This window comes from Papio anubis, chromosome 9 (assembly GCF_008728515.1).
Source record: "Papio anubis isolate 15944 chromosome 9, Panubis1.0, whole genome shotgun sequence".
Classification (NCBI taxonomy): domain Eukaryota; kingdom Metazoa; phylum Chordata; class Mammalia; order Primates; family Cercopithecidae; genus Papio; species Papio anubis.
In genome coordinates this window covers 35,010,242-35,030,804 of record NC_044984.1, presented here as the reverse complement: position 1 = coordinate 35,030,804, position 20,563 = coordinate 35,010,242, and the positions used below count along the sequence as shown (strand labels likewise).

General features: G+C 36.1%; 1 protein-coding gene across 23 annotated transcripts in view; it reads right to left on the bottom strand.

The window, feature by feature from the left end:
- Positions 1–20,563, bottom strand: part of LRRK2 (leucine rich repeat kinase 2) — a 145,856-nt gene that overhangs the window by 26,085 nt on the left and 99,208 nt on the right. For 20 of the 23 annotated variants that reach the window (XR_004175965.1, XR_004175966.1, XM_031650155.1 and 17 more), the window contains 4 exon segments: positions 19,110–19,210; positions 12,567–12,757; positions 7,300–7,460; positions 142–312 (listed from right to left, as the gene is read on the bottom strand). Coding sequence is in view for 21 of the 23 variants with exons in the window: in XM_031650155.1 (XP_031506015.1) it covers positions 142–312; positions 7,300–7,460; positions 12,567–12,757; positions 19,110–19,210 (624 nt within the window). In the remaining 2 variants the exon portion in view is untranslated. 23 annotated transcript variants of the gene reach the window in all.

Genomic DNA, 20,563 nt, shown 5'->3' with positions numbered 1-20,563 from the left:
CACAGGATTTAAGAATATTTATGCTTTAAACAAAAAATGATCATCTGTTTAAGGAATTAAGCATACAATTACAATTACATAAAAATAAGGCTGCTGATATTAAGAAAAAATAATCTTCATTGTAGAGGAAACAGAGCTTACCAGGTAATTTTCCTTGTATTGCTAATTCATCAAACTCATTTGGAAACTTCAAACCCTCTACTATTCTACCTCCAGTTGTCAAAATGTCATAGAGTAGCAAACCAAATGAATAAACATCAGCTTGTTGATTATAAATGACATTTCCTCTGGCAACTTCAGGTGCACGAAACCCTGAAAGCAAGCAGATAAAATAAATATGCCAACATCAGGGCTCATACATCCAAGGAGGCATACACTTAGGCTCTATGCCAAACAAGAGAGTCAGGAAGAGACGTTCTAAACCAGGCTGTGTTATTTTTATAACCAGGTACCTTGATCAAGTCAATTAATTGTCCTGTCTCATAACATCTCACCCCCCGAGATTGACCTCAAAGGACAATAAAATCCTTTCAATCTTTATTATAAGTATCTTCAATCTTCAATAAAATTACCTTGAAGGATAATAAGGATAAACATTCAATGGTAAGTTATTAAGTAGTATTTCATAATTAAGAAATAAAGCTTACTAGGAAAACCTATATCATTTTTCTCATTCCTAATGTTAACTATTTCCAGGACAGTGTTTTAAAAACAGGAGAGATGAGCAGAAAGGAGATTTCTAAACTTCACTCCAACTCACTTTAACCTGACCAAAATTCTAACACTCTCATTATTTCCTGAACTTGTCACTTTGCTCCTTCTACCCAAAAAATAAAAAATAAAAATAAAAACAACAACCAAAACAAAAAATGCCTTCTCTCTTGGGTTCATGCCTGAAATTCTTTTAAGGGGAAATAAATCTTTTATTCCACAAGAGAGATAAATTACTTTTAAATTCTTCAGAAAAAAAAGAGTGATTTCAACATTTGTGATAATAATAAAAATATAAACAACCTAAAGAAATCCAATCACAAAGGGAAATGTTTAAACAATTAAACAATGTACACCATGCAGTAACTTAAGGATCACTTTCTAAGATGATATGCTATGACATAAATTAAAAGAAAATGTAGGATAGAATCCTAGATAGACAGAAAGTTATCAAATATGTGGAAAAAATCAACTGAATTATTTTCTTAGCTGTGATAATGGTATTATGATCATGTAAGTAAACATCTTTATTCTTTTTTATTATTATTATTATACTTTAAGTTCTAGGGTACATGTGGATAACGTGCAGGTTTGTTACATATGTATACCTGTGCCATGTTGCTGTGCTGCACCCATCAACTCGTCAGCACCCATCAACTCGTCATTTACATCAGGTATAACTCTCAATGCTATCCCTCCCCCCTCCCCACTCCCCGTGATAGGCCCCGGTGTGTGATGTTCCCCTTCCCGAGTCCAAGTGATCTCATTGTTCAGTTCCCACCTATGAGTGAGAACATGCAGTGTTTGGTTTTCTGTTCTTGCGATAGTTTGCTGAGAATGATGGTTTCCAGCTGCATCCATGTCCCTACAAAGGACACAAACTCATCCCTTTTTATGGCTGCATAGTATTCCATGGTGTATGGGTATACACACAAAGGATTATAAATCATGCTGCTATAAAGACATACGCACACGTATGTTTATTGCGGCACTATTCACAATAGCAAAGACTTGGAATCAACCCAAATGTCCATCAGTGACAGACTAGATTAAACATCCTTATTCTAAAGAAATACACACACTGTTCAGAGATTACATGGCATGATGTCTACAACTTAATTTCAGCGATTCATTCATATGCAAATAGAGCAAGAAAGAACAAGTAGGGCAAAAAGTAAATAATCAATGAATTTATGTGTAGGGTATATGAGTGTATACTGCACTATTCTTTCTTTCTTTTTTTTTTTTTTGAGATGGAGATCTCATTCTCTTGCCCAGGCTGGAGTGCAGTGGTGTGATCTCGGCTCTCTGCAACCTCCGCCTCCTGGTTTCAAGCGATTCACCTGCCTCAGCCTCCTGAGTAGCAGGGATTACTGGTGCCCACCACCATGCCCAGCTAATTTTTGTATTTTTAGTAGACACGGGGTTTCACCATGTTGGCCAGGCTGGTCTTGAACTCCTGACCTCAAGTGATCCACCCACCTCAGCCTCCCAAAGTGCTGGGATTACAGGCAGGAGCCACTGCACTTGGCCTGTACTATTCTTTCAACTGTTCTGTAGGCTTAAACATTTTCAAAATAAAAAGTTGATGGGAATGTACATAATTAAAATCTAAGCAGAAAACATCCCAATATAATTATTATTTCATTTGCTAAAATTATCTGTACATTTTATCTTCCTTTTTATTTCGAAAATTTTTACAATGAACTTATATGATTGTAAGAGTAATTTAAATATGCAGCCAGAAAAATATAACAAAGTATGAATTCATAGCCTTCAAGGAGTAAATGACTGAATTTGGAAACAGTTCTATTTGACAGAGAGACTACCAGCAAAAGATGGAGCTCAGCAGTCCTCACCATGCTAGAAAAGCATGAAGAGTTGGAAGGGTGGAGATATCGAATTTGAGCATGATAACTCCTACTACACTAACCGAGGGTAACATTCCCCCACATACATGCATGTAAATAGATTGTATACATAGTAACATAGTAATATAATTACATATAATTATCACGTAAATTAGCATAATTTATATACTATATTAAGTTACAGATACAATGTTTCAGACCTAAATATACATTTCCTTAGAATAAGGGTATTTTCCTATATAACCATAATATCATTCTCACAATCTAAGTTAAAGAATTATGTAATTAAGATAGCTCTAAAACATATCCCTAATAAAGTGCACCTGTGACATAATGTAAACGAATCACAATAGCTCCTAATTCATCTCTCTCTACTATTTTACAGATGCCTTATTGAATATTTCTTTTGATATGCACAAGAATCATCTGTGGTAGACAGATAAGGACTTTCTATTTTACAAATGACATAATCCTTTCAGAAATGTATGTATTTTCCTAAGGCCACACAGATAATGAACAAAGTCAAGAGTACTTAAAAATAATGAGCTAAACAGCAGACCAACATGGCACAAGTATACATATGTAACAAACCTGCACGTTATGCACATGTACCCTACAACTTAAAGTATAATAATAATAAATAAATTTAAAAAAAAAAATAATAATGAGCTACCCACACAGTCACTAGTTCATTAACAACCTTTATGCTTCTCTTCTTAGAATGTGAAAGAGATTTGGGAGGTTTATTTAAATCTTAATCAGTTATTTATTATTCATTGAGCACATTTATTAGTTATCTATTTTATCCAGGTACTATTCAAAAACTACTAAAATGTTCAGCATATTTTTTTCTTGATAAATGCACTGTTAGAATTTGGAATCATAGGCTCTTAAAGCAGGAAAAGACTCTAGGGGTCATTTCATCTAATTCTAAATTCTCATCCAGTGCACACCTCCTTTTAGAATAGATTTTACCCCTCTAGGCAACAATCCGAAGATCGTAGAGCTGTGCAGAAGGTTGGAATTTTTTTTCACAATGAGTCAGAGAACTCTGAGAAGATAACTGTGAAGATATGGAAATGAATATTTACTTCAATATGGAAATGCTTTTAAACTTCTCATCTTCCCCTTTTCAAAGTAAATATCTTCATTGGCACGATCTCTAGCATGAAAACATAGTATTATTTATAGATTCATCAAGTGCCTCAATTCTAATATAATATCCTTCTAAAAGCTTATTTAAATTCTCCCAGTGAATCTCTAGTGTTCTTGATTGCACTAACAATTTCCTGATGAACGTCATGCCACTATTAAGCGGTAGAGCCAGTTTGGTGCTTGGTAAATGTTCAATATATTGTTGCCAAATGAATGAATAAATGAATAAAAAATAAGTATAATTTCCCCTTGGAGAATTATCATAATGATTATAATGTTAAAATACTTGAGAAAATATGATTGTCTAAAAACTATTTTTAGAAATAATTTTTCAGAGAAGCTTGTATTTTAACAAATGCAATAAGTAAATAAATAAAGGATCCATAGATGAAGAATAAGAGAAATTTATGAATTAAGTCTGAGTATATATCACATTGTGTACTGAAACATATACTTTATTTTTTACTTTCAGAGAAGTATGAGTAGAGTATGTTCCATAACCTCCATCAGATATTCGTGTATGTCCAGCCAGTAACATTTTATTTACCCAAAGACTGTAGTATTTATGTGGGTGTGTTAAATAATATCACATTAGTTAAATGTTAAAGCCATCAGTCAGCATTCATCTCAGTCAAAAGTGCAATTGCCACAGGACCCAGAATTAACTGTCACTCCCAACCAGATATGATATAAATATATCCATTTGACTGAGTTAATGTTGAAACTCTCCAAGTTATTTAAAGGTGAAAATATCCATACCATAATTATTTTCAAAATATGGACAGACATGGCACCACGGCCCTTGTCAATAATTGCATTGTTTCTGTTTCTGCGTCCCCAGCTATCACAGTGCTGGACAGGAGCTCTGCTCTCAAGCTGCTTGGGTACGCATTTTGTTTTAGAGTTTTGTCCTATAGGACCTTGTAAATGTTTTTGGTACTCTCTAAACTTTAGTCTCTGCATCTATAGACTAGAAATAGTAATAGCACATATATCAGAGGGTCCTAAGGATTGAGATGCTCAACTTATGGACAGAGCTAAGCACAAGCCCAGCACATCGCTCATGCTCTGGAAGGTTCTGCTCCTACTACAGCTGTAATGGACCCACACTCATAATGCACACACTTCGGTAAGAGTTAGTACAAAACTACACCCAAAAAGTTTAACAAATCCATCGTCTTTTGTTTCTCTAGAAGTTTCCATGTTAAAAGATGTAACATTAACAGGAAGATTCATTAAACAGAAAAGACAAGAAGATAACTGAAATTGTATGAGAAGGAACTATTTTCTTCCCAAACAGAACTGCTTTGGGGAAGAAAAAGTTTGGTGACAGTAGTACTAGTAGCAGTATTAGTAGGAGTGAGAATTATTGTTATTTAAAATTGGAGGCAGAGTTTAGGGCTAAGATAATTAGAAGTGCTCTAACAATAATAGAGTAATGATAAAGGGAAAATCTAGGTTACAGCCAGAAAAAAAAAAAAAAAAAAAAGCTTCCAAAGTATTAAGAAGCCTGTGAGAAGAGTGGGCACAAAAGATTAGGCCCTGGGTTTCTGTCATGATCTGTCTCCATATTTATGTTACCACCATTCAATATTGGAGATTAAAAGGGATCAGGAGCAATTGTGTCGCTTGGTATGAAGAATCAGATGGGTATTACATTTTAGACAGGTATTGAGCAAAACCAGAAATCAGATACTGAAAATGAAAGGCCATGAGTCTGAACCAAGGTGAACTGAGTGGCTGCTAGCTGACCCAGACCACAGAGCGGAGAAGCAGAGCCCAAGTACAAGAGCACAGCCCATAGAGACCCGAGAGTTCCACTGTCCAATTAAGTAGACAAGGCTTCAACAACAGATTTTCACCCCATGAACAGAAAGACTGGGTTGGGAGATGCAGAAAGAAGAAACTGAGTGGTCCAGTCCACCTTCATGTGCCATGACAAAAATGAGCAGATCTTCCAAAAGAAAATCATTGTCCTGTGCCCACTTTTTTCAGGTAGGAATACATGAGGTCTATGGAATTTCATCCTTTAAGATTGTTTTTCCAAACCTCTCATTGACAATATTTGCTATTCATGGTTCTGTTGTTTTGTTTTGACTTTTTTAATAGGGAAAATTAAATAAGCTTCTTCATGTTAGAGTCACATATGGTTTAGGAGGGACTATAGAATTTAAAGCCAAATATCTCTGGATCTGGTTCTCATTCAGACTGAATTCTTATCTCGGCCAATTACTGAGTGATATTCTGCAAGTTATATAATCTCCCTGAGCCTCAGTTTTCTCATTTGGCAAATGAGAAAATAATAGCTAACTTTCAGCCCTGGCATGAGGATAAGAGATCTTGTCTCTAATATACCTGGCACTGGGCCTGACGCACAGCACGGTACTGAAAAAAATTATAATTAATTTCATTGAACTACACAGAGACACTCTCAGCCAGAATATACACTTTGAAGTGTTTATGAGAATACACAGTCTACTTCTAAAATGTACCTATGCAAAACAAAAGAGTATATATGTATTTGGAGCAAAAATAAAACCAGGCATTGGAATCTGGAGCCATTTGTTTATCTAAATACAAAAGTTGAGTGGGCAAGAATTGAACTGGAACCTTTTCCCTAGTGAGATATCCTCTAGCATATTTTCTTCTGTGTCAGGCATGGTGATTTAATTGAGTTGCAATCATCAAGATGACGTATAGCCACCTGTAATTTTACTTACAAATAACTAACTATATAAAGTTTCCCTAAAGATAGAGTGATCCTCCCCTCCAAACAAATGCCAACCCCTAAATGTTGTATTTCCTGCTCAAACTGATGTCTGAGACAACATGTCTGTACAGATCACTGGCCCCATAACTGCTTTTTAGGAATCTGAGCTTGAAATTCTGATGAATTTGAGTTGAAGAAGTGGAGTGGGAACTGAGAAAGGGAGGGAATATTCCATGGGGTAGATAGTGATGTGCACAGAAACCCTTTGAAGGGTCAGGGCCGGCCCCCTGTACTCAAACATGTATATATTTCTGCAGCAAAATGTACGCATATTCACACTGGGCATGAGAAATAAAGACTGTAATAAGCATCAAGTCAGTTTGCTTAGGTTTTGACACCAAATTAGTTATTTAAAAAAAAAAAAACTTGGGGTTTTCAGAGTTATGAAAAAGAATTTGTGGATTTCAGAGTTATGAAAAAGAATTTGTGGACCTGAATTTGACTTGCCTCACAAGTGTCAACAGTACCTAGACTGAAGTTTTTGCTGTTACTTTTTACAACCTCTAGAGTATCTAAAGAATCTAAAAATCTAACTTACAAAAATATAACTTGATATCAAACGTTCTCTTCTTTTTTATTCAGTTTTTGCCCTGAAAAATTATATCAAATGTCTTTTTTCCTACAAAATACAATGATAAAAATCACAATGTAATGCTTGCAATTTTTCACACAGTAAACCTCTGTTCCCAATGTGATAGACTCTGGTTTCCTTTTGACTCTTCTGAACTCACATCTGAGGTCAGTGGTTATCCATCCTGAAGATAGAATTATGAGACAAACCTGATCACCTACCTGGTGTGCCCTCTGACGTTTTTATCCCCATTCTACAGCAGTACTGAGCAATGCCGTAGTCAGCAATCTTTGCAATGATGGCAGCATTGGGATACAGTGTGAAAAGCAGCACATTGTGGGGCTTCAAGTCTCGGTATATAATCATGGCTGAATGGAGGTATCTGCCAGAAAATGCACAGGAAATCTTATTCAAATGCGATTACATTATAATAATTTCTCTCCTAATTTCCTTAAATATACATGTCCATTATGCCAAGCATCAAAAATTCTGTGCTCACTTTGACCCTTAAAGTTAAGTGGTATTATAGAAGAAAATCAAAACATACATGTCTAATATTACAAAGTAAAGTTATGCTTTAATAAATGGTCAAATCTGTAAGCGAATGATTTCAATTTTAAGACAAATCTATCTCAGGCAAAGACCCAATTTTTGGAGACTTTTCTTTAGTATATATGAACAATTACTTAAAGGCAATTCTGAATTCCCTCAATGATCATGTGAATATTTTAGCTATTTCAAATAAGTTAAATAAGAATTGATGGGATTTTGTTGTACTTGCCATTTATTTAATAGTTTTGATTTTCTTAAAACCATATAGAGGTTTAGCTCAGATTTAAAATTTTTCTCTATTCTATTTACCATTGATATTTATTTTTCTGACTAAAATGTTTCCCAATGTTTGGAAAATATTTTCTACTTTTTGGATGAAAACAAATGAAAATATAAGACTTTTGCTTGCTATTAGTCTCTTCTTCTGTTTGAGTATATAATTTACCATAAACCTAATCATGTTAGATATTAAGGTTAAAAAAGAGTATTTTGGGCTGAGTTAGAATGAATAAAACATTGTCTTGGAAAAGATGATGGGTAACATTAAATTCCATCCTTTTGGAGACTAACCCACGCAATCATGAGCAACTAGAGTTGAACATTTCAGGCAAAGAGTAAAAGCTAGTTAATATAAAAAAAACAACATAAAGTTTTTGTCTCAACCAGGTCTTATCCATTCTGGAAACACGGTCAGTGAGCTTACCGTGTCTCAGCTACTAATACTATTATCACATTATATGTCTATAAAATTCTGATTTCCAACTCTGTCTTCTCTGCCCCATGATGTCAAATTGACTACAGCATTTCATGTGATGTCACAGGTATGTGACAACCTAGGTTGAAAATAATTTTTCACAAGACTTAATGGAGTTAAATTTAAATTCTTTGCTTATTCGTGACTGTTAGTTTTGGCTCACATTATATCAATTAATAGTTACTCCATTACCTAGTACCAATCGCTTCTGGAAGGATTAGAAGAGAACGGCAATGATACCCTGAACTTTGAATTGTATGATGGCCTGGAGAGTACGTATTATTTAATTGCATCAACTAATACAGCAGAAGATTCTCTCTCTTCCAGGATGTAGTTGGGACATTTGACATTAGGCCCATTCATTTCAATATACCTATTTTGGGCTGAAAAAAATAAGATAAATACACTAATGAAGTTGACCTTCACAGTAAGTAATGGGCGTGAAAGAAAAATTTACTAAGGGCTTACTGAAAGGCCATTAGGTACTCTTGCCATGCTGAAGAGAAAAGCTGAGAGATTAAGAATAAAAAAACTAAAGCCAAGTCATACATCACTGAACAGTATCCAAATCCTTTATAAGACATGCCTCTCTAAGTATATTTATAGAACACAGACTCAGAATACTTTCCAAAGGCTAAAAAGGAATAGTTAAGCTTAATTTGAAATAATGTCAGTGGGAAAGAGATAATATCTTGGTTAGTTAAAATGTTCAATTATAGAATTTAATCTTAAGAAGTGCAGTTTTAATAGCTTTTAATAGACTAGCAAAATAGCTTTTGAAATAATAAGTAAAGATCCTTCCTTCCTGACAATAATTTAGCCATAATTTATGCATTGTGTAACCATGACTATTGTCAAATATTTTATTAAAACAAACTGGTTTATATTAAGTTAAACAGTCATTCTTTGTGATTATTTTAAGAGTTGCTAAGAAACTTCTTTCTTCATAGCTTAAAGTAAACTTTATCTCATTCTGAATAGAATTATTCCAAAAATAGAACGCATTCATTCATTTGACAAATATGTACTAGGTATCTATGAGGGCCAGTCATTTAGTATACAAAGCCATCTTTGTATATCTGCTCTCTTGAGGGTGTCACAATCCAGAAGGATTGTGCCCAAACAGTCCTCAAACAGGTGTTCAAACAAGGTTCCAGAAATATGTAACTACCACATGCTAGGGAAGCACAGAGGAAGAAAAACATTGAGGTAAAGACAGCAAAGTTGAGTCTCCCACTAGGACTGTAAGCTTTCAACCTCAAGAACAATATAATATCTAGCTTTCTCTCTTTAGCACCTAAGACAATGTCTTGCACAGAGCGTGTGCAAGAAACACAAGTTGGAGAAGCTAACACTTCATGACACATTTGAGCTTCACAGTAGAGATGATATGTGAGGAAATTCTTAAGAAAAATGAGCTTTCTAGGCAGACAACTTGGTGGAAAGAGAGGAATAACAAATACAATGACGGAGAGACATGAGCATAACTGAAAATTCAAGACTGTCATCATGGCTAGAATGCAGTGTGGGCAGTAGGGGGGCAGGGGCTGTAAAGGGAAGCAAGAGGCATACAGAAAGAGCTTTGATGCTATGCCAAGAGTTTGGATGCACTTTGCAGATAATTGAGAACTGCCACGGAATTGCAAGCATAAATTGATTTTTATTTTAGAAAAGAAATTCTGATAACTCCCTGGACATGCTGAACGAAGGCAGCAGCAAGCAGTGTAAAAGTAAATGAATTGACTAAAAAGATAATGTAAAATAGAGTCAAGGACCTGGTGGACAAATGCATAGTTGCTTTTCGGGAAAGGTGTTTGGCCTGGATGGGACAACAAGTATCCTGGCCTGGCAAGTGTGGGATATAGCAGAAATAATAGATTTATAGTGGGTGATGTACCAAGGCAGTACATTCCATTTTGAAGATACTGAAACACAGAAACATATAGAAAATGTAGGTGATTATATTTTCATAAGTTTTATAGAATTATGATAAAGAGTTCAAAGGAAGTGGATTGAATTGGAGAGGTGAGCTAACAGGTAAAAGCAAGATGGAGGGAGAGCATGTAACGTGAAGAAAGTTCTTGTATGTCACTCTAAACAGCTCCAGCGTTCAAGGGACTCCAAAGGAGCATGATTTTATTTTCTGTGCTAAAACATACTTGGGAAAATAAACCTTAATGCTGAGTTTTAAAAATTACTTAGTGCTGGTAGAAGACTGATAGATACTGAAATCTACTAGTCTTTTGTGATACAAAATCCAGAAAGCTTTTCTGGCATTAAGCTAAGAACAAATTAGGCAAATTATTTTAAATATGCTGACATTTCATTTACTTCATCAGAAACTGCTGGATTTGTTGTTTAAAGTAAGGTTTCACAGAACTAGAATAAGTCATTTTAGAGACAAGGTGTTTCGAACAGTGTTAAGCAAAAAAAAAAAAAAAAATAGCAATTCTTCACTTTACAAATAAACACTTTGCGGATTTGTGGAAGAATTAGGGAAAAACTGAACCTAGAGTTAGTTAAATGAAGGAAAGAGGGCATTGAGATACAGGAGACTAAGCTGCACTTTACCTACATTAATTTAACCCAAGGTTCCCCCTGGTGTTCAAAAGCAGAAATATCAACTCAAATGCAAATCCCTGCACCCTGTTTCATTTCATAATCTGGACAGTTTTCAGTAGTTTCTGGACCCTTTCAGGAAGGGAGATTTCTGGATACTACCTAAAAGGCATATTCATAGCATTTCAGAAGAGAAGGAAAGTTACATACACTGCTTTGCTACTATGCACCAGGCACTGTTTTCCTTCTTTCCTCCTTTCTCCCTCTTCCCCTACTGTCAACACAATAATTCTGAAGGCTTACTATTTTAGGAGCTAGAGATACAATGGTGAATAGGATGAAAAGTCCCTCCTTTAATGGTACTTAGATTCTGATGGCAAGACAGAAAATAAATAAATTTTTAAAAAATGAAAACATAAAAAATCCTAGGCAGGAATATTCCTATAGAGGCTGGAGAGACAAAGGGTCGTTGGGGACATCCTCTGTGCTGAGAGTCCTGAATGAAAGGATTCAAATAATCCTTTATAATAAGTAGAGAACATATCTGGGAGTCAGACACTCCTGAGTGAAATCAATAGCCAATATAAAGCCTCTGGTATCTGCAAGGAACCTCAGGGATAGGAGTGGCTGAGCACCCTGCCCAAGAAATAAGGCAGGGGAGGGTTGATAACAGGAACAAGGCCTGATCCAACTTTCATATTAGAAAAATCACCCCAGTAGCTGTGTGAAGAACGGGATGTATCATGAGACAGAGATAGAAGCAGGGGACCGAAAGGCAATGAGAGATGATACTGGCTCAGACATTAGTGAGAGAAATTATTAGAAGCATTAATATATATTTTGGTGGCAGAGCTGAAAGATTTGCTAAAGGATTAGCTATGAGATGAGAGAGAAAGAAAAGAATGAAAGGTGACTCTCAGGTGTAAAGAGGTGACTGGGGTTGGGGAGCAATGGCAGAGCGGACATCAAGAGTTTCATCTGGAATGTCTTCCATTATTACAGAGGTCATCACAATTTTATGCATTAAATATAAGTCATGGTTCATAGACTATTTAAAAACTGAGAATCAGAGATATAAAATCACAGTTACTAAGTGTGTGGAATAGTGATTAATCCCAGGCCTTTTGCTTTCAAAGACAACAGCCTTTCCACTCCAGTGTGCTCCCTCTCCAAAGCTTGCTCTGGCTGCGTGGATAGGTGTACCTCTGAGACGTGTGAGATGGTCATACCGAAGAATCCAACATGAATCACTCTAGTCCCCTTGAGAAGTATGGACTCATCTTTCCTCACTGGAATCATGTAATTGACACTCAATTTGATACTGTGAAGCCTAACTTATACATTTGTACAGAAGGCAGATCAGTACAGGGTTAAAATTATGGGTTCCACAGCTGAACTTGTGGGTTCAAAGTCTATTACTACTTGCTATGAGGTTCTACATGGTTTCATACTCTTATTTTCTGAAATTAACCAAATTTGATCAGGGAAATGGTAGTTTTCATCCAAATTGTTTGTAAATTGTTACTGGGGCACGGTGTTACTGGGAAGTGTTCTCGGAACCTGAGAGTAAGTCTGGGGTCACACTTGTCATGCACTGAATATTAAACAACAAGACCTACTTACCTCAAACCATCAGCCACATGGAGTGCAATCCTGTGCTGTAGGGTTCTAGTGAGGCTGGCTTTGTCCTGCTGAAGCAGGCGATCCAAGGAACCCTTGGAGGCTAACTCCATCACCAACATCCGGGGACGAATACCAGCTGCCAGCAAAGATATCAAACTGGGGTGGTGGAGGTGGCAAAGCACCACCAGCTCCTGCAAAAGTCCAAAATCATATAAGAGTAATTCACCATCAGGTCTTACCCACGTATCTCCTTCTTTAAAGTGCATCAACAGGGTGACCATGGATTTCTCTGGATGACTGGATCATAGCAAACTTTCCATTTCTTCTCTGAGTTTTTTTAACATATTTTCAGAAATAAAAAGCTGGTTTTGAAACTACAGTTGACCCTTAGACAACATAGGTTTGAAGTGCCTGAGTCCACATATACATAAATTTTCTTCCACCTCTGCCACTCTTAAGACACCAAGACCCACCTTTCCTCTATCTCCCCCTCCTCAGCCCACTCAATGTGAAGATGATGAGGATGAAGACCTTGATAATAATCCACTTCTACTTAATGAAGAATAAATATATTTCTCTTCCTTATGATTTTTTAAATAAAATATTCTTTTCTCTAGCTTGCTTTATGGTAAGAATGGAGTATATAATACAGATAACATCCAAAACATGTGTTAATCAAGTGTTTGTGTTATCAGCAAAGCTTCCAGTCAACAGCGGGCTATCAGTGGTTCAGATTTTGGGGAGGTCAAAGTTATATGCAAATTTTTGACTGCACAAAGGGTCAGCACCCCAACCTTTATGTTTTTCAAGGGTCAACTGTATTGTCAGAATTAAATTGTTAAGTTCTATTTTTCCTTTGGCTCTGCTTTTGTCAGACATTTAATGCAGAAACAGTGCACACAGTACAGTCATACTAATGGGCCATGTCAAACTCGTCTACTGAATTCTGGTTAGCCACAGAATCCTTCTCAGCCCAGGATTCTCTATAGCCACTACTAATCAGCTGCAACTGGCATATGAGGGAAAATCTGTCTATAATCTCTGGTTTAATGACTACAAAATTTACCGAGGATAACGCTCAACTTCAAAGAAATATATATCATCCCCTCCTGAAAACTCTCTGAAGACTTCTCATTTTTCTTAGATGAAAATCCCACCTACTTCCATGGCCTCACCGCCTGATCTGATCATGCCCAGGCCTCCTAGACCTTCTCCTTTCCCCCTCCCCTTCATTCACCACCCTTCAGCCACACTGGCATTCATTCAATCCCAAGCTGTGCTCAGCTTCTTCCCGTCAGAGGGTCTTCGCCTGTGCTGACCCCTCTCCCTAGAAATCCCTCCACCCTTCACATGGCTGAAGTCTTCTTGGCATTCAGATCTTAGCTCAAATATTACTACATCTTCAGAGTGGCCCACCATGGGCCACCCTTACTAATGCAATCCCTGGCTGCAACAATCTCTCTGCAATTCAAAAAAAGTCTGAGATATCATTTTGGCTTGAACAGAGGGATTGGCTTAGTAAGGGTGGCCCCTGGCGGGCCACTCCAAGGATGTGGTAGTATTTGAGCTAAGATCTGAATGGCAACAATCCTCTCTGTGGCCCACATCATGTGAGACTTCACAGCCTCTTTTATGACATTGTTGGGCTTGAATTCCAGATTCACTTTATACTGTATGTTGCACTTTACTCTGAAACTGTAACTCCGTTGAAATTTATAGCTTATGTGACATTAAATTGATTCATGCTTTAAACTGTGATCGCTGTAGAAGTGCTGCTTCTTAACAACCAGCTTCAAAGATGTGGAGTAGCAGCACCCACTGATTTATCAGGAAACTGAAACGTGGAGAATTCTGCAAACTGAAGAAGAAAGGCTGAACACCCTGAGAGGGGATTTTCCAAGAACAAAGTTTCAGACTGTGATCATATTTGCTTAGTAGATAAAATCTTTTTTTAAAGCCCATGTCTGATTAGCTCAGTTGGTTAAAACTGATGACAACGAGTTAAGTTAGCTCTACTTATTTTCACAGGCACAGACAAAGGCCTAATCCAAATTTTCTATCCTGGAAAAGCAACTCACTGACTGCAAAGAAAAAAGAGCATAATAGTACAGTGTAACATAGATCTGCCCCATGACTACTGGCAGAATGACCATCAAATGTCATTTTTATTTCTTTATGTTGTTGTCTTTTTTTTTTTTTTTTTACGAGAAGAAGCACATTATGCACATCGGTTTTTTGGTTTTTTTTTTTCCAATTTCTTCCACCATTCCCTTAGTTTGCCTCCCTGCCTATACACTAATTGGCCCTGTAGACATTTTTAATGCACTGACTTCCATCAGAGTTCCCCAAACACATTGTGTAAAATTTGAAATGCATGCTGACAACTAACAAACAAAGCTAAAAAATCAATTTATATAACAAATTACCTACACATTAAAAGAGATTGTGCCAGATTTGTTTCACAGATAAGCTTCTATATGCAAAATGTTTAATTTGGTTCTAGAACTACACTGTGACTGTAGTTACTAATAATTAAAATGCCCCCAGGATATTTTGTACACACATGAAATTTTCTATTACTCAGAGTAACTGAAGTAGTGTAACTATGTATTTTTTAAAGGTTACAAAATTTTTAGTGTAGCCACTAAGAATTTTTTTGTAATAAATCAAAGGAAAAGTAAGGATACATAGATTCCAGAAATACAGTTGAGTTCTGGTATAAGATGGAAAAATTAGCATTGAATTTTACTTCCTCTCTCACCCTATTTCTATCTCTCATTCCTAATGTCAATAAAGACTCAGAAAAAGAAATAAATACCCAGTAGTATCCAAACAAGAGAGAGTACAGGAGTAAACCACTGTTAACTAACAGTGTATATTCCCCTTCCTTTCCATGATATTTGCTGAGGTACTCAACCTTTACCCATGCAGCCCATGGACTTTAGTTCAGGTGGAACTGACCCCAACATCAGCCTCTCAGAAAAGGTGAGAATATTCTAAGTAACAGCACCCTCAGGGCCACAGTGATCAGTTCGGTAACAGAGACCTAAAGCCAATTAGCACAGAGCATTGCCCTGAACATAGTGCTTGTTGAGAAAAGCACAGGTGACTCAACTGGGGCTGAGAGACATTTATTTATTTAATGGGTTATTATGTAGGCCATTTGATTCCTTTGAAATGCAAGTCCTCAAAAGAGGTGCCCTCTTTTCTCCTGTACTTGGAATAAGTAATTGTGAAGCCTAGAACCAGTTTACCACAATGGGAAAAGTCATTCTGAAGAAATTAAACCAATATAACAAGGTTAAAGGAATTTTAAAGAAAATTGGCCAGAGTCACTGGAATAAACCAATCCTATAGTGAGTACCTCCCATGACTTTTTTTATGGATGAAAAGAAGATAATTTCTCTGATAAGCTCATTGCAGCAAGTTATTGATCTATGAAGAGATGTAGAACAGAGTCTGAAGTATCTAGAACAAGCTTGTCCAACTCGTGGCCCGCAGGCCACATGTGGCCCAGGATGCCTTTGAATGTGGCCCAACACAAATTCATAAACTTTCTTAAAACATTATGAGATTTTTTTGTTTATTTTTTTTTTTTTTTTTTTTTTAAGCTCATCAACTATAGTTAGCCTGCCTTCCTTTGCTAGGTATGGTCTCAGCAGTCCTGGTGATCCCTGCCCATGTAACCTAAAAACAGAGTATCCCTAAGCAGTACATAGCCCTTAAAAGTCTATGGTCTACCTTCTTGTTCAGAAAGTGGTAACTTGAACAAGCAAACCTACATAAATGTGAAGAATGCCCATTCTAGTTATCTTTGATAATCAATATAGTACTCACTTCATAGATATGAAGTCATCCAAAACTACTCAATTGGGAAAACCAACAATATAAAAGAGAAAAATCAAGGTGAACCCATAGAGCAAATGACCTCAGAGAAAACAGCAATAATGCAAGTAATACAAAAAATTAAATTCCAATTGATGTGAACAGAAACACTTGAGGGTATTTCATCCAAAAATATGGCTACAAAAGAACAAGGAGAGGCGATGGAAAGAATTGCTGGAAGTGAAAAATATGATTATCAAAACAAAATTCAGCAGAAAACTAAATAATAGATGAGGCAATTCTGAAAAACAAACTAGAAACCTGCAAGAGATAGTCAAGTAAGTAACACAAATTATAGATAAAACTTGAAGAGGGAACTCAAACATGGATGAGATAGACCCAGAAGGCTTGTCATCTAATATATACTCTTGGAACAATGGCAAGCAATAATGAATCATAAGTAACTAGATATAGGCTCCAGAGAAGGAGAGGCTTGACTGGGTTTAGCTTACTACTATATGTATATTATATATCCTATCACCTAACCTGGTACATAGTAGCTGTCAATAAAAATGATAAATAAAGGTTAGGGAGGAAATAATAAATAATAGAAGAGAATACACAGAAGATAATTTTTCACAAAAAAATGAATTAGATGGAATGAAAAACAACCTACACACAAACATATACTTGTGAAGGTTCAGAACAATGAAAACAAATGAAATTCAAAAGATCAAATTTTCAGTTTTTAAAATGAAATTAAAGGTAGCTTAGATAGGAGCAAACATGACTGACTGCAGACTTCTCTTTAGCAACAGTGGGCACTAAAAATCAGCGGAATTTTCTTCAAATTTTGAAGAAAAATTATTTCAAACCTAGATTCCCAAAATATAAAGTGTGATAACATATCCACCACATGGGAGGCAAAATTAAGATATTTTTAACATGTAAGGACTGAAAACATTTACCTTACAAACACCTTTTCTTAAAAAAAATTATTCAAAGATATTCTTCAACAAAAACTAAGGACAATTCAACCAAGAGAAGGCATGGAATCCAAGAAACATTCAGAATAATCAAAGAGGGCAAGGAAACTAACTCATAGATTAATCAGTGCGCAAGCAGCCTAAAAATCCATCTCTCCTGTTTAGAGCAGTAAGTCATGTGCTGAATGATGAATGTCTTCAAGAAGAAAGTAGATTCTGTTATACAAACTGTATGATTAAGAACTTAGAAACACTTGAAGGCATGATGAAAATATCTTTTCCTGAGTATGTTTTTTAAAATATATATATATATATATATATAATCAGAAAACCTCAAAAAGCTACATAAAATAAATCACCACTGGTACTCAGAAGGTTAAGGTGGGAGGATCACTTGAGGCCAGGAGTTCCAGACCAGCCTGGTCAACCTAGTGAGACTGCGTCTCTAAAAACAATTTTTTTAAAATCAGGGTAAAAATGTGGCCTGAATTAAAATATGCCCTTATTTTTATAGACTGATGATAAATACATAACAATAGAGGATCCGTTTGACTTTGTTATTTGGAATGTTACTATTCTATTAGGAAAAGAAGTTAGTGACAGAAGGTTGCATTTCTTTGTCTAAAAGTAGAAATATTTTGGTTCTGTACAAATAAAAATATATATAAATGGCATTTATTGGTTTTGTCCTCAGAACCAAACTATAGACAAAATGTGAACAATTTAATTATGAGCACAGAACAGAATATAAACGTTATAAACTTTCACTACATAAAAATAATAGAACAAATTAGGGAACGTGAGAAGGTGATGGGAAGAGGAGAAAGAATGGCAGTAATTTTCCTCATCTCACATAGCAAGGAGTCAGTCCATGCTGTCTAGTATTGGTGTACTAAAAAATCAAAAGTTTTGTAAATCATTCCAAGTTATAATTGTTATATATGAGGAAAACTAATTTAACCAATTTTAAATTTTAGGAAGTGGGCAGGGACAGGAAGTAGGAAATAGGATAAGCGTGCTGACTTTTCCATCTTTGTAGCAAGTAATCAATAGCGGTTCTTATTGAAGTGGATAAATCCAGAAAAGAAAGGTGCAAGCTTATCAGTGAGAGTTTTGGTTTAAGATTTCTCACCTTCAATCAAATTAGCAATGTGAGGTCATGCGTTAAACTTCTTCTTTCACTCTGAACACACGGAAGTCATGTTCAATAAAAATAAAAATCATTCTCTCCCTAGACCAGAAATGTAAAAGATAAACACTCTGAAGAAAATAGAAGGTGAAGTCAGGAGCTTGCTAGGCTTCAAGGTCTGGAAGCAAGTGGAGGCAGCTAGGAGTCTGACTACTGTGGAGCACCGGGGACAAAAACATGGCGCTGAAAAATCCCAAGTTTCTACATTTCTAACAATCTCCTGGATAATGCCTGGCTACTTATCCATGGAACACATTTTGAACAGTAAGGTTCTAAAGTAAAAAGAGGAGGGTAAGTGAGTCTTTTTACAACATACTATGCATCACAATTATAAGGATTCTCAGAATATAGTGCTTTGTTTCTCAACAGGAGAAATAACACAAAACTTTCTATTCTACAAAGAAAAGACAAACTAGAATTGCATAATTAAACTCAAGTAGAAATGTGGTCATTATTTTGCATTTTCACAACTGTACACAAAATAAGAATTCCAGCAGATTAATAATGTGTAATTTAATATAATTATATTACTGAATTTCTTACTTGTCTTAACAGCCTAAGTGATGTGTGTTTATTAAAAATCTTCACAGCCACTTCTTCTCCTTCATAGGCTGCTCGATAAACTGATCCAAAACTGCCATCACCTGTTGAAAATAAAATACAAAGCACTTAAATTAATCTGTCCAAGCAAAAAAAAAAAAAAAAAACTAAATAAATTATATCTGTTTTAATTGTATCTGTTGTATATTTGAATAGAAATCTGATCTACTTGTTTCATTGAATCAAATCTCCTTTAACATTTCCTCTTCCTTCTACTCCGAGAAAGATACATCTAAAGATTTTGTCCTCAACCTTCCCATCTTTCCTCTACATATAACCTGCTCAATTATGTCATCCACTTCTGTGACTTCATCTATCCCTCTAACGTAGATAATTTTCACATGTTCACTTATAGCCACCTCCTAAGTGCTCTTCTACACTTCTAACTTTGTGTTGGATATTTCACTGGTATGCCCTTCCAACTCAATCACAGCCTATCAAAAGCCACATTTATTATCTTTTCTCCTAACAAGTTTTTATTCTACCTTCCACATAGCTGATGATAACAAGACAAAACTCTTTTTGAGGTCTTTCTGGAGTTAAAACTGACGAACCATTTTAAGTCTTGCTCCGGTCTAACCCCACGGCTAACACTGGCAGTTCACTGTGCAGCCTCATTCACATTCCCTTCCTCTCCATTTCCACTACCACCACACCCATTTGGTGGCCTCAGAGCCTTCTGCTGAGTCCCAAGAGGCCTCCTGAGTTCCTTACTTCCAACTCATTCTCTCTCTCTCGTAAAATTAATTTTCCTATCATTCCACTTTGATTGTGTCATTCTCCTGGTCACACACAAATTATTCCATGTTGCCTACGAAACCAAATCTAAATTCAGCTCCACAGTCATATTGTGGCCCCTAAATCCTTTTAAAGTTCTCTTCTTGTTCTTCTCATTCTCAAGGCTTGATGAGTTCAGTAGCTTTCCCTGCCCCAGTCCTGGCTAAACAATACATCTGAGGAGCTTTTTAAAACACTAATGTCTGGGTTCAAAGATTTTGATCTAATTAGTCCCAGGAGAAAATAGTTATCAGATTTTTTCTTCTTTTAATTCTATATTTAGTAGAATTAGTAACGAGCAGGTAAGGTTGAGAACAAGTGCTCTAGACAAACCGGAATAGCCAAAATTTCCTGAGCATGCTTTGTACCTTCAAGCCTCCATACCCTTGATGAGCTCTGCTACTCCATCATCTCCACCTCCAGGGAGTTTATCAAGCCTACAGGGACCAACACATACCAAGAAATAGAGGCCTGCCTCAGAAACTGATCACAATCAGCCCCATGGACTGTTACTCTCCAACGACATTCAGCAAATCCTGTTTGTACAATATTTATGGTTCTCATGTAGTGCCTTGGAATGTAGTCACTTGATGGATATAAGTGAATACACGCAAAACAGT